This window comes from Pantherophis guttatus, chromosome 3 (genome assembly GCF_059756535.1).
Source record: "Pantherophis guttatus breed Tessera chromosome 3, ASM5975653v1, whole genome shotgun sequence".
In the NCBI taxonomy this organism is placed as follows: domain Eukaryota; kingdom Metazoa; phylum Chordata; class Lepidosauria; order Squamata; family Colubridae; genus Pantherophis; species Pantherophis guttatus.
This window is the reverse complement of record NC_142065.1, coordinates 164,998,007-165,020,085: the sequence shown is the minus strand read 5'-3', so window position 1 is coordinate 165,020,085 and position 22,079 is coordinate 164,998,007. Positions and strand designations below refer to the sequence as shown.

At 37.0% G+C, this 22,079-nt stretch overlaps 2 protein-coding genes across 3 annotated transcripts; both read right to left on the bottom strand.

Moving 5' to 3' along the window:
- Nucleotides 1–713: 713 nt before the first annotated feature.
- Nucleotides 714–9,593, bottom strand: AKAIN1 (A-kinase anchor inhibitor 1). The gene is made up of 2 exons (XM_034429028.3): nt 9,272–9,593; nt 714–1,892 (listed from the first exon to the last, which is right to left on the bottom strand). Exons 1-2 carry the CDS (start codon nt 9,285–9,287, stop codon nt 1,702–1,704), a joined length of 207 nt encoding a protein of 68 aa, XP_034284919.1. The 5' UTR covers nt 9,288–9,593; the 3' UTR covers nt 714–1,701.
- Nucleotides 9,594–12,844: 3,251 nt separating this feature from the next.
- On the bottom strand, nt 12,845–21,362 carry ZBTB14 (zinc finger and BTB domain containing 14). Of its 2 annotated transcripts, none has more exons than XM_087890479.1 (3): nt 21,164–21,362; nt 17,870–17,945; nt 12,845–17,353 (listed from the first exon to the last, which is right to left on the bottom strand). In XM_087890479.1, exons 1-3 carry the CDS (start codon nt 21,331–21,333, stop codon nt 16,010–16,012), a joined length of 1,590 nt encoding a protein of 529 aa, XP_087746605.1. In that variant the 5' UTR covers nt 21,334–21,362; the 3' UTR covers nt 12,845–16,009. The 2 variants fall into 2 exon arrangements, with proteins under 2 accessions (XP_087746605.1, XP_087746606.1); XM_087890480.1 differs by lacking the exon at nt 21,164–21,362 and adding an exon at nt 20,877–21,062.
- Between the last annotated feature and the right edge of the window lie 717 nt (nt 21,363–22,079).

Sequence of the window (22,079 nt, the reverse complement as noted above, 5' to 3'; positions counted from 1 at the left end):
AAATCATTTAATTTTCTGAACTGGAACTGTGGAAGATCAGCTAGGAGTTAGCGATGTGAGCCTTTAAACCTTTGTATATGCAAGAAATTCCTGTTCAAAATGGATTATTTATATCTGCATTTCTTCACATATGCATTGAAAAGAAGTTATTTGTGAGCTTTATGGATTGCATCATTGTTATTCTTAATCCCTCTTGTTTTCACTTCCCCTGTATTCCTTCTTGTAACCAGTAAGTAATGAGTACATCATTAATCTATTAATAGTGTAATCTATTAATCTATACCTATTTTATATTTTTGATAGCATTTAATTTATATTGTTGTTGTAAGCGTAGTTTAGAAGTTTGGATACTTGATGTTTTATATCTCATTATGAAATTCTCAGGATTATTATTATGACTTTAAAACAATTGCTTTCAGAAAGAAGTTATAGACTTGGTCATTAGCCTTAGTCACAGCTACGTCATATGCAGCATTCTCTGCTAAGAGACAGTAATGGCCAGTCTAGCTAACATACCATGAGGGCAACTAACACCCAGTTTTACCCAAAGCATGCCCAATGAGTTCAAGCTATTCCATACAAGTTAGAACTGCTAACAGATAGACTACATTTTCAACAAAAGCCACATTTAAGGACAAATGCAAACGCCTGGAAAACTTTTGTAGATTAAAAGGCTAGTATGTAAAAGGTATGTAAAGGGCAGTAGAAAAAAAAATCTTTCCCTTTCTTTATTTTCTTGTACACAAAGAATACAACTGAATACAACTGAAAAGTCCATCCATTCACCAGTTTTTCATTGGTATTTTCCAGGGATCATGGAGAAGATTGATTTAAGGCAAGTTGATTGCAGTTAATGGTAATAAGCTTTGTAAATAAAAACAAATGGAAGATAATGCAAATGGAGAACAATAAGAGGTAAACAGAGACAAAACTATCAAATATAATTGATAATAAGGCATATGCCTGAGTATTCTTTGGGTGCTTACATGGGAATAAATCACACTGAATTAAAAGAAGCTTATTCTAAAGAGATATACATAAGATAATATAGTAATACAGAACTTTCTCTAGATTCCGTCCAATGCTCATTGACATTTTTAAATACATATTAGCCACGTAGAATTTAAACAAATAACTAAGAAAAAAGCTAAAACAGTGGCCTGAACCATATTTAAGCCTACTTTGTTCATTTATAGAAGGGTCTCCAATAGATTTGTCCTCTTTTATTGCAACTCTTCTGGATTTTACCTTCCTTCCTTCCTTAAGCCTATGTATGGTTTGGAGCTTCAGGGACACAACTTCAAACACACTCTTCAATGTGTCAATAGAATAGATTCTTGGGAAACTGGAACAATACAGCTGTCTTCCAGTTGAGTATATACTGATGACATAGACAGAGATACAGTCTAAAGACATCCTGAAAACAGAACTTTCATTTAGCAGGGTTTTGTGTTGACACTACTACAGCCATCATTGTGTTGTTGAATAATGAGTGTTAGAGGTACAGCATCAATGTTAACTATGTTAGTTAGTGCCCTTAAAACCCTATTTCTCAGGAAGGACTACTGCAACTGCTTATTTCTATCACTAGTGGCTGATTATACTCTTTGTTGGTTGTCTGTGGTGCTGACAACACAAGCTGATTCTAAGAAGCTGGAAGGGCTGCCAATTGGGTGATCCAAGAGCAACAGTGGTGGATTTTTACTTCTTCTTGTGCTTCTTGGTTAATTGTCCTCTTTCAAACTGCAGGCTCACATTGTTGTCTGTGCCTTTTTCCTTTGGGCGGCTCTCCTGAGAAAACTGCTGGACTGCCTGCTGAATGGCCGTATGCACAATCAATTTGCTGGCATTCTGCAGTTTTGTTTCTTCCTGTCCAGTTCCAGATTTATCTCCTGTCAGAAAAATAGAAAATTACTTTAACTGGAAATTATATATAAATATATCAATATATATTACTTGAAGTTATCAGTGAGGGCTCAGTGCAACTCTACAGTCTTCATTGGCTGAAAACAGATACAGTCATTGATTATTGGTCCAGCTGTCTGCCATTCACCAAGAATAATGTTTTCCTTCTCATGCCTGCTGTTTGTGATCTTTTATCTGGAAATGCAACTGCATGTCTTGGTTATGGCTAGTACTGGCAGGATATAGAGCTTTTATTAGAATACCCTAGACTAGTGTTTCTCGAACAGTTTGGTCTAGTGCAGTGGTTCTCAACCTGTGGGTCGGGACCCCTTTGGGGGTCGAACGACCCTTTCACAGGGGTCGCCTAAGACCATCGGAAAATACATATTTTCAATGGTTTTAGGAATAATTTTATGGTTGGGGGGTCACCACAACATGAGGAACTGTATTAAAGGGTCACGGCATTAGGAAGGTTGAGAACCACTGGTCTAGTGGTTAAGGCACCAGACTAGAAAGCAAGAGACCATAAATTCAAGGCATGAAAGCCATCTGGGTGACCTTGGGCCAGTCAGTCTCTCTCAGCCCAACTCAGCTCATAAGATTGTTGTTGTTGGATAAAATAGATTTGATTGTTGGATAAAATAGGAGGAGGAAAGTGTATTGGATATGTTCACAGTCTTGAGTTATTTGTAAAAATAATAAGAGCAGGAAATAATAAATAAATCCTTGCTGTCTTGGAAATTCTGGGATTTGAAGTCCACATATCTTAGTTTTCAAGGTTGGGAAACATTTTGGAGGCCTGTGATATGCTCTCATAGTACAAGTCCTGGCCCACTGCAAGAAAACATATATTAAATATGGACTCCTATATTCTTAGCAGTAATACTGTAAGACTGTATTGCATATGCACAAAAATAATAAACGTTACCAAAATGTGTGATGATTTTTTTTCTCCCCTTGGTTCCAGAACAGCTAAAGATTTTTTAAAAAACCTGCTTGCTTTCCTTTGAAAGACAGAACGATGATCAACATGTATTGATAAAAAAAATAATTTTGCTAACTTGACTTCAACACAAATAATTAAACATTCTTTCTGGAAACATTAACAAAAAAGCTTAATTTAGTCTGTGTATTCTTACAAATAACAGTGTATTTGCAAATATACATAAAACAAAATACTGACTTTATCAATATTCCAAGTTTTGTGGTCCTCTCAGGGCACATCCATTTAAACATAGACCAATTTTGCTTCCCACACCAATATCATTCTGCTCTTTTGGGAACATGATCTGTCTTTGTTGACCCAAAGCTAATCAAAAATGCTCTTGGCTGTCTTTAAATTGGCTGTCCTGAGACAAGCATGTTCCAGGAATTTCTAATTATATAGACTTTCCTGAGTTCCTAAAGAGTTTTGGTCTCCTTTTTCTCATTTTTTTTAGCAAAACCTAGGAAGGCTATAATCCTAGAGAAAAGTCACACATGATTGCGAAAGCATTTTGGTTCAATGAGACACCAAAGAAAAGCATCATATATCTTTTCTTATAGGAACTTATAAATCTAAAATGAAGTTCTCAAATGCTATATTACAAGAACATATGTAAAAAGGATCTTTGATTTGTGCCATAGTTATTCCATTTTTAATACTCTTTGTGTTGTTTGGTGGCTCAGAGCATATCTTACCACTCAGCTCACCATTCACTCTCTACATCAATCCAGTTTAAAACAGATTCCCTTCACCTTCTCTTGTCTTTCAGGAGAAGTCTCTTTTTTTAGATTTAAGCTGCCCGCTTTTTCATTCTACTCTCCTTGAACTGGAAGTAGCTGTTCATTTTTTTTCCTCCTTTACTTTATACAGAGACGACCAGAACAGAAAGGAGCGATGGTGGCACAGTGATTGGAATGTAGTATTGCAGACTGACTCTGCCCACTACTGGTAGTTCAATCCTGATCGGCTCAAGGTCGATTCAGCCTCCCATACTTCCAAAGTCAGTAAAATGAGGACCCAGATTGTTGGGTGCAATATGCTGACTCTATAAACATCTTAGACAGGGCTGTAAAGCACCATGAAGCAGTATATAATCCTAACTGCTAAATGCTAAGAAAATGTAACCTTGTTCTGACGTTTGAGTAGCACAACTATTTGGCATCTCTTATTTCATGGGTATTTCATATCACTTTCCTTACAAATTCAACAAGATAGTATGTTCAAAAAAGCTTTATGCAATAAAAGTACTTGAGCTATGGTTACTCTTTTTTCCTTCCAACTTTATCACTGCCACCTTTCTATTTCTTTGAATTTACTACTGTTTCCATGAAATCCTGCTTAAGAAAAGGAGATGAATCTTCAGATTCTTCAAAAGCCTCTTTCTTTCTTATAGTCATTTAGGGATGTATCATTTTTTTCAACCTCTTGTAATCCCTGTTTGACTACCATTTTTTTTTCATATTGTTCTCCATTATTGTCTCAAAGAGACTAAAGTAATTGAGAGCCTGAGTCAGCATGGAAATATGCCAATCAAATTCTACTTAAAGACTTGCTGCCTGCACTTTGTATTTTGAATGTGTTTATTAATTACCCCATTTCAATTGTATTTTGCAATTTTCCAAGAATCATTTGAATATTTTGTCCTTGGGTGTCTTGAGGAACTGCTTTTAGGTGATCCAGCAGCAGAGGTGGGTTTCAGCAGGTTCAGACCTGTTCTGTAGAACTGGTAGTGGAAATATTGAGTAGTTCGGAGAACCGGTAGTAAAAATTCTGACTGGCCCCACCCCCATCTATTCTCTGCCTCCTAAATCCCAGCTGATCGGGAGGAAATGGAGATTTTGCAGTAACCTTCCCCTGGAGTGGGAAGGGAATAGAGATTTTACAGTATCCTTCCCCTGCAATGCCCACTAGGCCATGCCCAACAAGCCATGCCCACTAAGCCATGTCACGCCCACCAAGCCACACCCACAGAACCGATAATAAAAATTTTTGAAACCCACCACTGTCCAGTAGCCCAACTTCACTCCACTTCCAGATTGCACTGTCAAAATGTAACAAACAGAATGGTGAATTTTGGTAGGAAGACTTTAGGGCTTATTCTGAGGACTGAATTGTTTTAAGGAAGAAGTGAGAGCAACGTCTCTCATGGCCTTTCATTCCTACCCTAACATTCCCAAACTTGGGGGGAAAGTGGGCTTAAAGGATACAGCTCATCCTATCTGGTGACAGTTTCCAGAAGCCATCTAGATTAGAAGGCTCAGCTGCTTAATGAGTTTGTAACAGTGGTAGCCTTTGAGCACTCAATGAACTTATATTTAGGACTGGACATTAACCCAGACCTTTTTTTCCAGAGCAGTTCTCTATCAAATCTAATCACCACCCCAAAATAGTATTTTAAATATAACCCATATTGATAAAATCTGATTTTGAAGTGGGGGGGGAGGTACTGTATATACATTTCTGAAGTAACAGATTAATATATATATAAAGTTTATTGTCATTGTACATAAATCCACAGTATACCCATACAACGAAATGCACATAATATTGATAATATAGACCCTTGAGAAATAAACCAAGATGTTTTTGACAGATTTACTGTATGTTTTTCTATTTTGATTCTTCATTTCTAAATGCTTAAAAAAGAAAAATTGGGAAATGTATTTCCTGTTACAGATATCGTAGTTGTGTGCAAAGGCCCTGCAAAGAAAGCTATATTGCATTTTGATATAATTAACAACTAAGTGTGCAGAAAGGGCTGTGATGATTCATCTAAATTTCTAAAAATGGGATTCTTTTATTAGCAATATAGATTGCTTATGTCCTGCAAAGGATTTTATACTATTTAGACTACTCATTGAATTGCATTACTTCTACAGGTTTTATTCCTTGGTATTGTTATTCTTTGACTAAAGATAAATTTGTACAATGAATTGGACAGTTGCTTATAATAATTCACATATGGGTGTCCACTACAAATCAGGGCGATGAAAAAACAAATGATTGCAGCATCATGACACAAGACCTGGCTGTTTGTTCTTCTGTCCTGATGTTAGATCCAAGTGTGTACGCTAAGAGGCTTGTGTTGTGATGTTATGACACGTTTCACCACATGCTTTGCCTTACTCCTGCACAGATGCTTGAGAACTTTGCTAAAGGACTGAATTGCTCTAAACATTTGTATGTCTTGATTATGAATTCCCATTAGAACTCATCATTTTTTTTTCTGGCCAAATTTATGTATTGGTTTGTCTATCAACAAAAAAACATACAAAGTGATTTTTTTTTTTAAAAAAAAAGGTCAAATGTATGTGTTTTATCTTTGTGGTTTTCTTCCCTTTTGACATTATTTTAGAAGCAATAGAAAATTAATGAAAAAATCTAGATTTATCTATTCGTGATAATGAAGTGAATACAAACAAAATCATTCAATTTCTTGGGTAAACTTAAACATGCTTGCTAACTCATAATTGGTGCTCGTAAAAGAGTTCAACTTCATCCCCACCGACCCACACACATTTTGTATGAACATTTGTATTTGATTTTGTCACCAAGTACCAAAGGGAAAAAAGTACCTGTAATTCAGCTCACAGCTAATATTACAAACACAGGTAATATTATGATTGAAAAGCGTGATATAATTTTGTTCATTTTATCCAGTTTTACACTCCATTAATTCAAATGAGGTTGAACATTGTTTAAATAATTCTTGTCTGTCTATGTGATCCCCATGTTAAGATTTATGATGCTGGCTAATATTCATAGCTGATGTCTAATTTCAGGGAGTCTTCTCTATTCATTAAGTAATTCTGAAATGATGTTGGAATAAAAGAATGCATGTTTAAAGATCTTTCTGCAAAGACAACCTGAACAAGAATGATTACATTAAGCAAATATTTTACAATAGCTTGAGAGTATGGAAGTGAAAACCCTGCTTACTAAGGCAGTTGGAAAAGGCACATTTATTATCAAGGGGTCATTGTTTGTTCCCTTTACAGTGGTTATAATCTCTTGCTGCAGTTTTCTAATCTCATGTGTTTGCCTTAATAAGCCAGTTGTGAACAATGATGTGAACCATCTGCTCTGCTAGATAGAAGGTAAGAAAAAAATGGAATGACTCTAGATTACTATAGAAAATAAACAATTCCTCTGATAAAATAAACTTTCCCATAACGTTTGGGTCTAGTATGTGCCACTTTGGAATTTATCACTTTAAAAACTGGATTGGGCTCGGTTGGAATTCAACTCACTTGAAAGTAAATTCTATTGACTTTTATAATATTCCATTATGAATTCTTTAATCACATCCTTATTATATAATGGTTATCACCTAAACTACAATTGAATCTTCCCTAATTGTTTGACTATGTATTTATTTATTTATCGTTGAAAATGTTAGTTGAGAATTCTTGCTCCAAAGGCTTAATTTTCTAGCGAGAATTGACATACAGAAAACACATAAGTGGAAGATAGCAATAGTTTTGTATAACTAAGTTCCCAAAATCTTAATAGAGGGACAAACTGTTGCAAGGAATGAACAAGATCAGTAGCAATGGAAAGCTGGCTAAATTCTGTGGTAGAATGAGACATTGTTGGGAGCAGGAGGAGAAAAAAATGGCTGAGAATTGAAACTTATTATATCCAAACTTCCTTTCATTTAAACAGTATTAGAATGGGCCTGTAAATGATGCCATAGCATTTCAGGGAATAAATCATAATACAGCATCATGCAGTGCTTTAATAATGAATTATCAGCATCTGGCTGGATTTTAATTGTTGATTTTTCAATAGAGAATACTACATTCTCCCATATCATGTACCACTGAAACACAAATTTCTGTCTCTTGACATTAAAATAGTTAGCTTGTGTAAGAGGAAATATTACTTAATCTACTTTTATTGCATTTCTAGATAAAGGATCACAAACAGCATGCACAAGAAAGATATTTCATTGAAAGTAGACTCTAGCAAGTTAAGGAACAGAATTCATAGGAGCTTTTATGTAAATATTATATTTGAGGTTTTGTACCACCACCATAAGCTCAGATACTCAAAATGTATTTAAAACTGCATTTCTAGCAGATATTCCAAAGCAATCTTTGGATCAAACTTCTTATCTGCTGTCAAAATACTATTGAAGCTAGGAGACATACTTTTTTTTCTCCAACATTTGAATAATTAGAGGAACCATATCCATCTCCTATTAACCTGAGTCAAATCCCAATATTATTTATATAATGCTGTTCATCAAATACTTAATAGTGGCATACATGTTAATAACGTAGTAAGGAATCTGACAATACAAGAGAATGAAACTAAGGTTGTAAACTTAACTTATCTAGACAACAGCTCCATTAAACTCAGAAGATATTTCTAGCAAGCCAAGTAGAAAATTGTGTTGCAAGTTTATCATCCTGTGCAAACTTATTTGAAGTATGCTGTTTTAAGTCAGACTCATGGCTTGGTAAACATATGTGGGAGCTGATTTTTAATTTAAAATAACTTTTTTTTCTTATCCTATTTGCAGTTTACCTTATTGTTACTACTCCTCCTGAGGCTAATGAGCTCACTTCAGAATTAGCAGTTCAAGGACTCAGAAGGAGTCTGGTAACACCTTTTCCAACTAATGACTTTTATAAAAAGGTATAAGCTGCAGCTCACAAAAGCTAATCTCTTTTAATAACATTTGTTAATTGAAAAAGGTGCTACCAAATTGATTTTTTTTGCAGCATAGACTAACACAGCTCTCCTTCTATGATGATTCAAAGACTAAGTATAGAAAGAGAGAACAAAATAGATTTTTGTGTGTTTCCATTTAAAAGTGACTATTAAATCCAATTAATTGTAGTCCTAGGGAAAAGCAGGTATAGGATTGCAACCTAAAATATTTGCTTAAGGATGTTGCTGTAAATAAACATTTATCCTCTTCTAATATGATTTAGAGAATGTTCAGACAGAAAAGGGGCTTATGTCTAGACAGCATGACCCTTTTCTGCAGAAATATGACCTTATAACTTCACACACATTAAATGAAAATGAGGGTAAGGGATATTCTGTTGCTCAGTCTGTCAAACAAAATACAAGAAGAGGGAGAGAGAGAAAGAAAGAGAGAAACCAAATTAATTGCTATAAAATAGTATTTCCCATTTTCAACCTTTTCCTCATTCTACACTCCATCAATCCAAGTATTGCTCTGTATTTCATCTGAATCAAAGCAAATTCACTTCTAGATGTAGTTTGCAGTGTTTCTTTCCTGAAAACCAAAAGCCTGCATTTTGGTAGAATAGGATTACAGTGAGCATTTTGGTTCTTAGAGAGAATAAAATATGGCCCATCTACAACGATCTTGAGAAGGGGGGAAAAAAAGGTTGAATACTTTACCTGGAGCAAACACCATGGTTCCTTCCTGCCAAGAGAACAGTGTAATAAGACACCACAAAGTCGTGTGTCAGAAGCAGGAAGTGAGCAGAAGGGCAAAGCAAAGAAGCAAATTATGAGGGCCAGTTTTGCAGTGACATCCAGGAGTGGTAGCACCTTGGACAGCTACACACGCAGAACGACGCTGCCAGCCTTGAAATGCTTCCTGGCCAGTTACCTCCAAAATGCACCGCTCTCGGAGTGTGTGTGTGTGTGTGTGTGTGTGTGTTGGGGGGGGGGAGGAAGGAGCTCACGGATCAGTACATATCCCATGTCTTCCCTCACTGCATACACAGCTAGGCTGAATTCCGCAGCAACAGCAGGAAAGGGAAAAGAGGAAAGGTAATAGCAGACGCTCTCGGCAGGAGAATAAAGTAATTGCTCCTAATTATCTCTCGTCATCTTCTGCACCAGATGCAGCCAAGGTGAAATGAGCAGGATGGTTCTTCAAGGCTAAGTTAAAAAGCCTCTTGTGAACTGGCTGTTCTGAGGCACTGCGACATCTTATTGTTCAGGGCTTCCTCATAAATTAATTAATCTCCCCCCCACCCGCCCACCCCAAAAAAGCAATCAATAACCTGTAAGTTTTGTCAGGAGTTCTTGAAATTTCTGTATCCTTTTGATGCTTTCTTCTCTAACATTTGCAGTCTATTACCTGGAATTATTTTAACTGCAGCTACAGGGGAGAAAAAAAAGGTGATATGAAAAGTGTGGCTCTTGGTATCTTTTACTAATGATCTTTGTTAGTAAATTGTGAAGCCTTCCATTGATTATCAGAAATAGCTGGGGTGGAAGGAGGATTTTTAAAAAAATCTTGTTATTGCTGTGGTTGTTAACCAAAAATGCCAGTTTCAGTTGTTTGCCCTGTAAAATGAAAACAGAAACCTGTCTCTTTAAAATCAAAATCAATCCTACAAGTAATTTTTTTAAAAAATCTTATTGTTAAACAATAACAGCCCTTAAGTGTCCATTTTAAATCATATTTAATTTTGCGAGTCCATTTTTACTTTCTGTCAAAGTGCTAAATTGAGCAGATCATGCCCTGTGATCATAGTTCAGTCATTAACAGAACTATGCTGACACGGCATGATGTGCTCAACTTAGCATTTTTCATTTAGTCAGGAGACTAAATAAAAAGGCTTAAAAACATTCTTAATTCACTCACCAAAATCAACTGTGTATCTGAATAGAAACACAGAATAAAAATATACATAAAGTTGAGTTGCATGTTTGGTTGGTTGCTTAATATGTAAGTTATTACAGTTTATGTCTCTGATAATTTTGCCCCAAAATTCAAAACATCTTCAAAAGCCCAAATCATAAAAAAATTTAGGATTTAGAGCAGGGGTGTCAAACACACGGCCCGTGGGCCAAATGCGTCACGTGCTGGCCATGCCCACCCCGGTTTAGCGAAGGGAGGAAAAGTCACGCTACATCACGTGATGCTGCCATGACGATGCAAGTTTGACACCCCTGATTTAGAGGATTAAGATATCTCACAATAGCAAGTTTAGGAATTTCCACTAATCTTAAAGCTTAAAGGGGCCTTACATTCTTAATAAAATATATACAGTATTTCTAACTTTTGTTAGTGAGCATGAGCAATCAAGTCATTTCTAAGTGTTCTAAATTTCAACAGCCTATCAGCTACCCCAGCCAGCATCAAGAGATAGAAGTTTACTTTAAAATATCTGAAGACAAATTCAGCCACTTTGGAAACTGTTTAAGTCCATAAGAAATGTGCAAATAAATTATTCTCCATCTTCCTGCGTGTTTGGTGTAATATAGGAATAGTTAAATAAATATGCCCATGTATTTTGCATGTATACTGTACTGAATTCTGCTTTTCTTTGTACATTATATCATAAACATAGAAAAATATTAAGTCATTACATTTCTAATTAACCACTTTTGTAGAGAAATCAAATCTATGGCATCTCACAAATGAATAGAAGTATTACCAGTCTATTTTATGCAAACTTTTACATAGAAATATGTGGATTTTGAAATACAATGTTTTTTGCTGAAAAATTAACAAGTTATTTTTATGGATCGTTTTTCCGTCCGCCTGGTATTTCTCCAGCTTCTCATACCGCTTCTCCCTAAAGTTGCTGTCACTCTATGTCTGTTACCACTGCTGTCTTCTGTTCCTGCTTCACAACCCTGTAAAAAGAGCTCCATTCCTGCAGCCCACCAGAGCAGTTGTCTTCTATGCATGGAGAGATGAACTTGTCCAGCGGAGTGGAGAAACAGAGCTCAGATCCTGACCAGCTTTGTTCCTGCAACCTGATGGAGCTTTGTTCTGGCCGTGGGGGGAGGGGGGAACTGAACTTGGCAGGCACCTTATACTCCATAAACTTAACGACATAGGAGATTGCTTAATGATCACAACTGGAAATGCTGTGATTGTGGCCATTGAGCAAAGCAGTCATGAGTGTCTCAATAAATTATGGTTTCACTCAACAACTATAATTCTGGTCCCAATTTTGGTTGTAAAGTCAAGGACTAACTGTATTTGGATTCATTTTGAAACATGTAATGTCTTTAAAATAAGTTTTTTTGCTTGCAATCAATTGTCATAGTTCATTGTGATTAGGAACAAAACTTACAATTATTTAGAACAATGACTTCTGTTTTTCAATATGAGGTTGTTCATGAACCAAAATGAATTATATTTGCAGATCTGACAATGAAGTAGAAACACAGACTTTCCTATATGCTGGAAAAATCCTATTAACAGTTACTTACAAGCAAGCAGTTAAATTTAGTGAGGCTTTCTTAAAAGTAAATATGAATAGGTGATTCCCAGGAGCATGGTTTCCTGTTTTTGTGAACTAATCATTACGTCAGTTTAAGAATTCTTCTGTAGGGAGTTCAATTCATACGAAAAGAGAGGGTTTGGCAGAGCTCTTCCTGTGTCCTTCCTTTTCCTGCAGTTGGCCTTTGCTTCTTGAAAAACGTCATGGAAAGTTGGGTATGTTTCTGAAGTAGCAGAAGAGATCCATGGAGAGCTGCAAAACAAATTGATTGCCTCTTTCCATTTCTCCAGTGTAGAGCATCTCTTCATTACCCAGTGCTATCTGCTTGCAAAATGGCTATTAAAGATCCAGCCCATTAAGCTTCAACATTTTTGCTTATCTATGCAAGTTGCATACCAACATTCCAGCACAGAATGTTCTAATTCCAAAATTGGCTGTTCCAAAGCTAGAATGATCCATGAGAGAACATTTTGCACAGTCATATTATCTACTTAAAATGGTGAACCTTCAACTTCCATATACTTCTATTTTGCAAGACCTATTTCAGAAATCAGATATAAATAATTATTGTCAGTTATTATTTTTTACTAATGTGCAGTGCACATTGTTCTCATGTCTCTTTAGATCAGAACTTAAAGAGGCTAGCAATTTTTTTAAAAAATTCAAAATATTGTAAGACAAAGATTATTTGCATCTAGTAAAATTAACAGGCATTATTACAAAGTACATTTAAACCAGAAAAAGAAGTGATGTTCTTAGAAAATGTACAGGCACACAATTTTTATATATTCTAAAATATTCAAGTTTTATTTACAAGATACATTTCAAACTTTTGGCATTTTAAATATAACTTTAAGTTGCCTATTCAATGAATATTTCACAATGACATTGTAACAAAGACCATAGATATATGCAACATAATTATTTAAAATGTTAGCTTCATATAGAAATGTAAGAGATGTTTGACTCATATTAATTTATAAATACTTATCTGATCCGTGTCAGAACATATCTGTGTTCAACTTCATTTAAAATGAGTTGTATTAATACATGTAAAACCATTATGTATAAATATGTGGAGAAATGTTTTTCAAGATTTGTAAATGATCACATTTCCTCTTGCTTCATAGAAAACCCATTCTAGTTTGTTACAAATAAAACCTGTAACCAAAATAATAAAATTACTTTTATTTTAAATTAGACAGTAAATTAATTTGAGATTGGTAAGCTAAATGAAATTTTCTAAAAATTTCAGCTAACCATTTTCTTCTATAGGAAAGCTCCCATCATCTTCTATTAATTCCTTGGATAAATACTTCAAGAACTTCAACTTCATTCACTGAAAGATAATCAAAGACGAATATGAATCCTATCCCCAAAAGCTGGCTGTAATTTTGTGAAGATAAGCAGGATAATTGCTTATGAAGCACAGACATAAAGCTGCAAGCTCAAGTATACTCATTAGTAAGCAGCATGGTTTAGGTCAGTAAGGCTTACTTTCATATAAGATACTTTCGAATTAAAATATAAATCCCAAAACCACACAATTAATTGAATCGTCTTGTTACAATTCTGTAACATTATGTTGGGAGCAATTATGTTGAATTCTGTGGGACATCTGAGTAAATACATACAGGACTGAGCTATGTTCACTAATGAGATACAAAGTTTTCAAGCAACAAATACAATAGGAAAAAAATACATTCAATTGTCTAATTCTAAATTCTTCCACTCAAATGTGATAACTATATTGTTCTGTATTGTTGTTTTTCCAAACTATAATTCATTATTCCAATTTTTCCAAGTTTCATGGAAAAGTCACTAAAGGCCTGAGATACATTTGACACTATGCTATTTAAAGTTGTATTTGGGGCTCAGGAATTCCCCTCCATACTGAAAAAGACATCATGCAATCAAAGTTGGAATTTGATTTCTTTGATTTCTCCTGGAACAATGCTCATAATTCAAACCTACGTTCAACTTTTTGGACTCTCCGAATTATCAGGAACATTGTAATTAATTCTTATCTAGTGTTCAGGAGCAGCAAAAATAACTCCTAACACTTTACTCATTAATTGGAAGCAACTGAAATGAATTTACTTTCAACCATTTTCAAAGTCATGTTAGCTTCTTCTCTGTTATCTTTTTGTTACACTTACTGCCTTAATTCCATTGTGCTATCTGCACTAGAATATGAACCCTTGATAATTATGCTGTCTCAATAGTGACAATTTTAATTCTTGCTAAATACCCCCAAATCCTGGGATATGATAATCTCAATAGAAAGGATTTGTACTTGAATTCTACATTTCTCCCAATTGTCCTTTTTGTTTCTTATGATACAGAAAAAAATAATAAAAATCTTAAGTATTATTAAAGGAAATTGCAGACAATTCAGCTAGCAATCTTTTGCCAGGGCAGAAAAAGCAAAAAGCCACTATAAAATAGATAGGTATCAAAAAGATCTTAGTAGATTTGCTAAACCTAAAAGTATGAATCTTAGAGGAAATTCTTCTTTCTAATTTAGCCAAGATCTCCCAGTGGATCGTGCTCAATATTAAAGCAATATTCCTAAAAACCTTTGTCCATGGTTCATAACGAATACACACTTCGTTCCATGCCTTCAAATAAAAAGACATCATATTGTATACAAAGCTGTGTATGCTTCCAATGAGCAATAAGTATAATGAAGCTTAATGTGAAATATGTATTAATAAGACTGCAAAGTACAGTGATCAGAAAAGACAAGAGAAACATCAGGATGCTTTTTAGTCATTATCTAATTAGAGATGGGCAGTGGTTTAAGAGTCACTTCCTTCATAAGAAGGGCTTCAAGAGGCTACCAGATGGTGCAATGACACTGGAAGAGGCATGATCAATTTTATTATTATTTGTTGTGGTTTTTAAAAATAAAATTTATAATTACAAAATGGCCTAAATTCATGGTGTTATTTCAGGCCTGAGATCTCCTATTTCTATTTCTGTGGGAGAGGAAGAGGGATAAAAAATTCACACAACTTAAACGTTGACCATTTTGCTTCTGAAAACTTAAAATCATAATGTCAGTTAATGAGAAGCTCCATGCAACTTCATTGCCACCCAATTTAGGGGGAAAAACCCACTATACTTTCCACTGCTCATGCACCTTGTATCAACAGTGATAGTAGATTAAACTGGAGCTAAACAATTGCAAAATAAAATATGAAATTAATCACATTTTCATTACTTTTGATTAGAACACTGGAAATTAATACATTCACCTCCTACAAATTAATTCTTGCACTCAGTAAAACTCATAATTTTCCATATTTTTTTAAAAAAAATACCTGTTACAATAGACATAATTTATTAAACTGCTAACAGCACAATTTGTAAGCCAATAAATCAACACATTCTGAATTAATCTAATCTTGCTTTACTCACTTGGTACTACTTTCTACTGAAATCCATGAGACTTAGCTACGTAGCACTTGCAGTGCAATGAATCTCTAACAAGTATTTATTTTTGACTTGGCAACTCATCCTATAATTTCCCACCACTGCTGACAATCTCTCATTTAGGATCTTCCTAAATCATAAAACAACATATTTAGGTGCTAAGCAACTGGATTCAATGAAACAAAAGTAGCTTAAATCCAAATACTTAAGACTTAATTTCACTGAGCATTGGAGTGTAACATCTTCCATTCCACATGCAGAGTTTATTCCAATAGGGCAAGGCATGCATTGAAACCCAGTACTTTAAAGAGGAATAAAACACAGCTAGAGTCTGACTTCTAAAAAGTTTATATCCAACTGGACGGATGCCTTAAGGTCTTATCCATGCTTGATGAGTTTTTTTGCTGCAAACTGCAACTATATTTCTACTTTCTAAATCACACTAAAATACTCAGTAGTGAGTTTTTCAGTCCGAACATTTTCCAGCATATGGCCACTCCTCTTTTTAGCTACAAGCTATAGTTTCAAGTTGCTGTTCTGCCTCAGCGGCCATGGCAGCTGCCTGTAATTGTTCAGTTTCACTTTGGAGGGCACTGGCTGTGGTTACTTGCTTCCTTTCACTGTGCATATTGTTCTCATGTCTCTTTAAATCAGATGCTTTGGCAAATGCTTTAGTACAAGAGCTGCAGACAAAAGGTTTCTCCCCTCTATGTCTTCTTTCATGATCTTTCAGGTGGGATTTATGCTTAAAAGCTTTGTCACACATGTGACATGCAAATGGTCTTTCATTACTATGAACCCTCTCGTGCTTTTTTAGGTCTGGTGCACGAATAAAAGACTTTCCACATACTTCACAGCTATATGGCTTGTAGCCTGTATGGATCTTTAGATGCTCTTTCAAGTGGGCTTGAGTAGTGAACCCTTTAGTGCACATTTCGCAAACAAAGGGCCTATCTGCAGTATGGAGTTTTTCATGTTTTCTCAATCGTGCTTCATCAGAAAATGTTTTGCCACATGCTGGACATGCAATTTGTTCCCTGTGACCATAAAGCAAATATTCAAATTTCATGTCTCCAGCTGCTGTTGTCCATGCTGGTGTCTGTTCATCCTTTACTTCACTTATGCCATCATTAAATGCTAGAGCCTGAGGAGTTTGTGATCCCAATTCTTTAGTTTCAGCAGACTCTATAGACTCTACTTCTTGACCATAGCAGTTCACTTTTCGAACCTCTTCACTCCCCAGCTCCTTCAGAATTGCTTCCTGAACTCTCAAAGTAGCAGTTGGCGATTTACCATCCTCTTGACTAGGAGGAGTTCCTTCCATTGTCATATCTGATGGGCTGTCATCATGATCGCCAATTTCTTCAACCTCATCATCTTGGTTATCATTAGATTCTCCAATCGGCCTATTAATTTTAAGACAATACTTATTCTTTGACTGTGAATTGTCTTCTGGACTTGATACGTCCCGTTTTTGAGAACAAAGTTTATCCAAAAATCGAATACCAAGAATCTGACCAGATGACATCATTAAATTGACGTCTTCTTTCTTAACTGAAATCTTGGCTGTGTACATATAATTGAGCACTTCCTCAAATATATCAGATCGAAGGAAATCTATTTCAATTACAGATGAGCTGTCAACTTCCAGTTTTTTGAAAAGTTTTTTAAAATAGGTACTACAAGCAGCTAGAACACACCTGTGTGCCCTGAATTTTACATCTTCTACAACAATAGCTATGTCACAAAATTCTCCTTCCAATCGTTGCTCATTTAATGTTTTCAGAAACACAGTTTTGTGATCGTCGTCATTATATTTAATGGTTTCAGACATACTGATGAAAAACTCCTAGAAAAAACAAATGTATTTAAGTTACTTTAAGAAAAATAAGATATTGTAAAAAATAGTTTCACATTTGAATGTATATTAAGCTGATGAACATTTTAAAGTAAATGAACAACCTTCAAATGAGCTATGGATGCAAAGTTGATTACCTATTATTGTATACATTCCACGAGAAAAAGTGTTATATTTTTCACTAATGAACTACAGCTCTTATAAATAATATAAATATGACAGCCTTCGACTGGAGTTCTCTTTTACCCGCCAGAATATATTATTCCTTCTTTAATCTGAGCTAAAGCAAACCGCCCCCCCCCCAAACAAAACGTATTTGAGAAAGAACTAATACAGAAAGACAAGCTATATTTCAACCAGGAGATAAACCAGAAAACATTAAATAAAGGGGAAAGCATATAAACAAGACCAAGATTCCTCCTTTATTCCTTATAGTTATTTATAGTAACTAAAGAATAAAATAGTTTACTGAGACAAAAAAAAGGAAATGGAAACAAAGAAATATACCATGAACAAGGAAAGATCTTTCCTTAGTATCTGAGCAATGTTTTGGAAGCAGATTCTTATCCTGGACTCCTTGCACCTGAAAAAGAAAACAATAATAAATCTATGAAAAAAAATTCACCTAATAATCATCTTGTGAGTTATATTAGATCACTAGCTCAGGGTCATATAACAAGTTTATGACTGGAAAGACTGGGTAGGGATTAGAATCCAAAGGCAATTTCCCAACCTAAGGTATCCCAAATAGTGGAAATGCTCACACCAAATTCTTTGTACCACTGTCACTGTACATTTTTCAAAAAGCATTTTAGCAGTAAAAAAGAGTAAGTTTTATTCTTCAGAAGAATGTGCTTGAAGCCTATAAGTTTTTTTTTTTTTTTTACAAAAACAAAATAATGGGCAATTACAGTCCTACACATTGTGAAAACACAATGACCTACCCAGGAAAAGAACAAAGGTGTAGCAAGAGAGGGAACTTGAAGGACTCGCAACTTTTGTTGCTGGTTATGGTCCTCATGATTGTTTTCTGAATGGAACCTCTCCAGCTTTCTTGTGGCTTCTCTAAATTTAACACCATCTTTTAGTGATTTGTAGTGATTCATTTAGTGGATGTGGCAAACTGGTAGAAAATACAACAGAAATTATTTTATGTTGAGTCAATATTCTTTCTCTTAATGTACAACACTTTTATCCTAATTTAATTGATAGCCATCTAACAAAGTTGATATTTTGCAGTTAGGAAATAAAAAGTTAATTATAGCACTTTTACTAAAGCTGTGGTCTTAGATTCTATTTAGGTTTCACAATTTCAAAGCAAGTTATTTATTTCTCTGTGCTATTGCTACTCATGTCATTAGCACAGGGGTCATCCTGGACAGGTATTTTCCCTAATAAATACTTTGCATCTCTTTTCCTTGTATTTTCCTCAAAAATGCAAAATAAACAGCTCCCTTACTGCTCCAGGTGATGTTGTCCACAGCAAAAGTAGCATTTTAATCTGCTGTGGAAGACTGACAGCAACTGAATTTTAAAAAAAGTGCATTTGTTTACTACCAGTTAGACACAGATGCCTGCCATCATGCACATATTTGTCTAAAGCAAAAAACTGATCAACTGTCTGATCTCACAAAAGGGACTGAAAATTGCTCTGTTTTTCAAAAATTTTTACCAACTTTTCTTTGTTGAATTTAACTGTCTCCAAAGCTTTTTTTCCTTTACGAGTTTAGAATTGGCCTATCACATTAGCACAATAGTTAACCAATAGCCAGGCCTATAAAAGTCATAAAGTAGGATCCTGGTTATTGACAGAAAGCTGTTCATTGGCACCTTTCATATTCTCATTTTTGCTCTTTCCCACATGCTCCAGAATTTCTACCATCTAAAACTATTGATCCTAGCTTATCTGATTATCCAATTACCATTATTCTGAATTAGGATTTGTAAATCAAGAACGACCCCTGGTTCACGTATGCAAATTTCCTATTCAGACATCCAGTACAAAACAGTGGTTGTATTATGAGACAAGAAGTGACTAGAATTCATGTACAGACATGCAATTTACCCTATAAATAAATCTGGACTATAATAGTGGATTAGAAACCAACTTGTTCAGTGCTGTATTTGGGGGGGGGGCACCAGTTGTCTGATTTCACTTTTGCTTGGATCAGTAAAAAAGCTCCAGAATATGCAAAACAACTGAAGAACATAGAGGGATATACAATGATATGATGTTTACTGAAGTGTTGAGTCAGATAATTTTTTGTGCCTTTAGTGCATACAAAAAGGATTCTATGCTCAGAGAGATTCATCATGAGAGATAAAATCTTGATTGGGCCTCTAGTCTCTGAAGCATTCATGAATACTGTACAATATACAGATCCTTTTCTCATGTATTCTGAATGCCTAGACAGAATGTTACCACTGAATATCCTGGAAACAGAGAATGCCATGCATACAATTTTCTCAAGTGATCTTTCAATTTTAGGGAATATATGAACTCCACCATCCTTTACCTAACTTCTAGATAAATCTCTAGAGGGTACATGGGGATTTCCCCAATTATTTTCTAAACTATCTTTCCTGATAGCAAATTTACCAAGATAACAGATAATCCATCGATTTTATTTTTTTAAAAAATGTGAAGCTAAAGGAACTAAACCAAGATTAATAGAACAATTCTATGCATACTTATATAAGTCAAAAGCAAGTCCCTGTAGGTTCTGTGAAGCTAAAATTGGAATTAAGGTTCAAAAGTGAACGCCAAAACATTTCCTTCTCAGAACACATTAAATATTCGACTTTATGGCTGACTCCTGAAATTTGCTAATGAGCTTTCGGAAGTACCCATCGAACCCTACCGATCTAAGTAACTGTGACATGTTTTTAAGAAGCTTTTTCTTGTAACAACTGGTACAGGCACCAATAAAAAGAACAAAATCCCTTGATTTTGTCCATTTAAATGGTCTGGAGCGTTAAGTATGCTTATTGGGGAGATCAAAATGACTACCAGGAAAACGACGCGGACTTCCAAGCCGTTTTTTTTCCCCCTCTCCCTGCTGAGCTAAACGTAGAAAAGAGCATGCGATTTTTAACGCGCACGTTTCGTAGGCAAAAAAAAAAAAAAAAAGTAGCATTGCCGGCTCCGTGCGAGTAACCATGTAAGAAACGTGCACGGTGCATAGTCGGTGCATGCGTGCTAGTGCCCGTGCAGGCCTCACGACTGTGCCCCGCTGAGACGGGGCTGCAGCTAAGCGAAGTGCACAGATCCCCTCACGCGCGACTCCCCCATCCTTTCCCTTCCCTTCCCCAAGGAGGCGGAGTCGAGGCAAAGGCCCGCGCGCGCGGGAGCGAAGAAAACAGCCTTCCGTTCCAAGCCCTCCCCCTCACCCCTCACCCCCCCCCCACCAGCCGCCACTAAATCTCGCGGCAGAGCTCGCTCCCTCGCTCGCGCTCCCCAGCATTAACGAATGGGCGGGGCTGCCGGACTCTTAAGTATAAGCTATTCATTTACCCCGGAGCGAGCCTTCGGCTGCTGCCGCGCTGCACGGGACTGCGCCATCTCCGGCATCCTCTTTGCCCCTCCGGTAAAGGAGGCGGCGGCGGCGGCGGCGCTTCCAGTAGCGCGAGGCAGCCTTTGCAGGCCGGGAGACCCAACGGCGCGCGCAGGAAGGAGCAGCAAAGGGGCGGCGCGCGACGGAACCTCTCCAGTGCACCACCCCGCCTCCCTCCGGTTCTGCTGCTCCTGCAGCAGCAGCAGCCGAGCCTCGAGTGCGCGCGCAGATGCTCGTCAAAACTTACCTGCCGTGCTGCGCTTCGCGCGGAGATTCCGGGAAGGGGAGGGGGAGAGATTGGGTTACGGTGACGGGAGTGCTTGGTCCAAGCAAAGGTTTGGGGATTTTTTGGGGGGGGGAAATGTAAGGGGAATGGCGCGCGTCTCTAGCCGTTACCGCCGCTTCCTGCACGAGCATTGGGTGGCTCGCGCGCGCACGCGCGAGGCGCGCCGGAGGCGGGAACGTGCATGCGCGATGCGAGCAGGGCGCGCCCCCCGCGGGGAAAGGGCGGGCACTGCGGGGATCTTTCGAAGAGGCGAAGGAGCTCGGCGGCGGCGGCTGTTTTGAAGGGGGAGGAGGAAAGCGCGCCTGCATTGCTCTGCCGCTCTTCCCGGGCTCGCGCGCCCTCGCCTGAGCCGCTTCTGGCTCTTGGTCGCTGTGGTCGGGGCCGCGCTAGATGGAAGCGGCCGGCAGGGCTATGGATTCCGGATTAGCCGCTTTGGTTCTGCGGCGGCGGCGGAAGGAAAGAAGGAAGCAAGCGCCTCCTTGGCTCGTCTTTCCACGCATTAAGTTACTTGCCGAGAAATAATTTGTCTCTGACGTACGCCTATCTATCCCAGTACATATCAGTTACATTTTACCAATAATAAAAACAATGATAATTGACAGGTTCCACCTTCCATTCAAGCTGCGTTCCATGCCATTGCTTATTTGAAGGACCGGAAAATTCCGTTTCCACGCTGAGAAAAAAAAAAATCGTAAATTCTGAGACTAAAATAGTGACTGTCCTGTCCATAATACCTCCCCCCCTTCCCGCAGCAACTGTACTGAGCCCCTGTCCCGACTGAGGTAAGAGGTTCTCCGCCAAAGATGGGGCCGGCGCTGAGGAGACAGCGCTAGAACAGAGGCTTTCTGGTGAAAAGAGCCCTGTTCCGACAACAGGT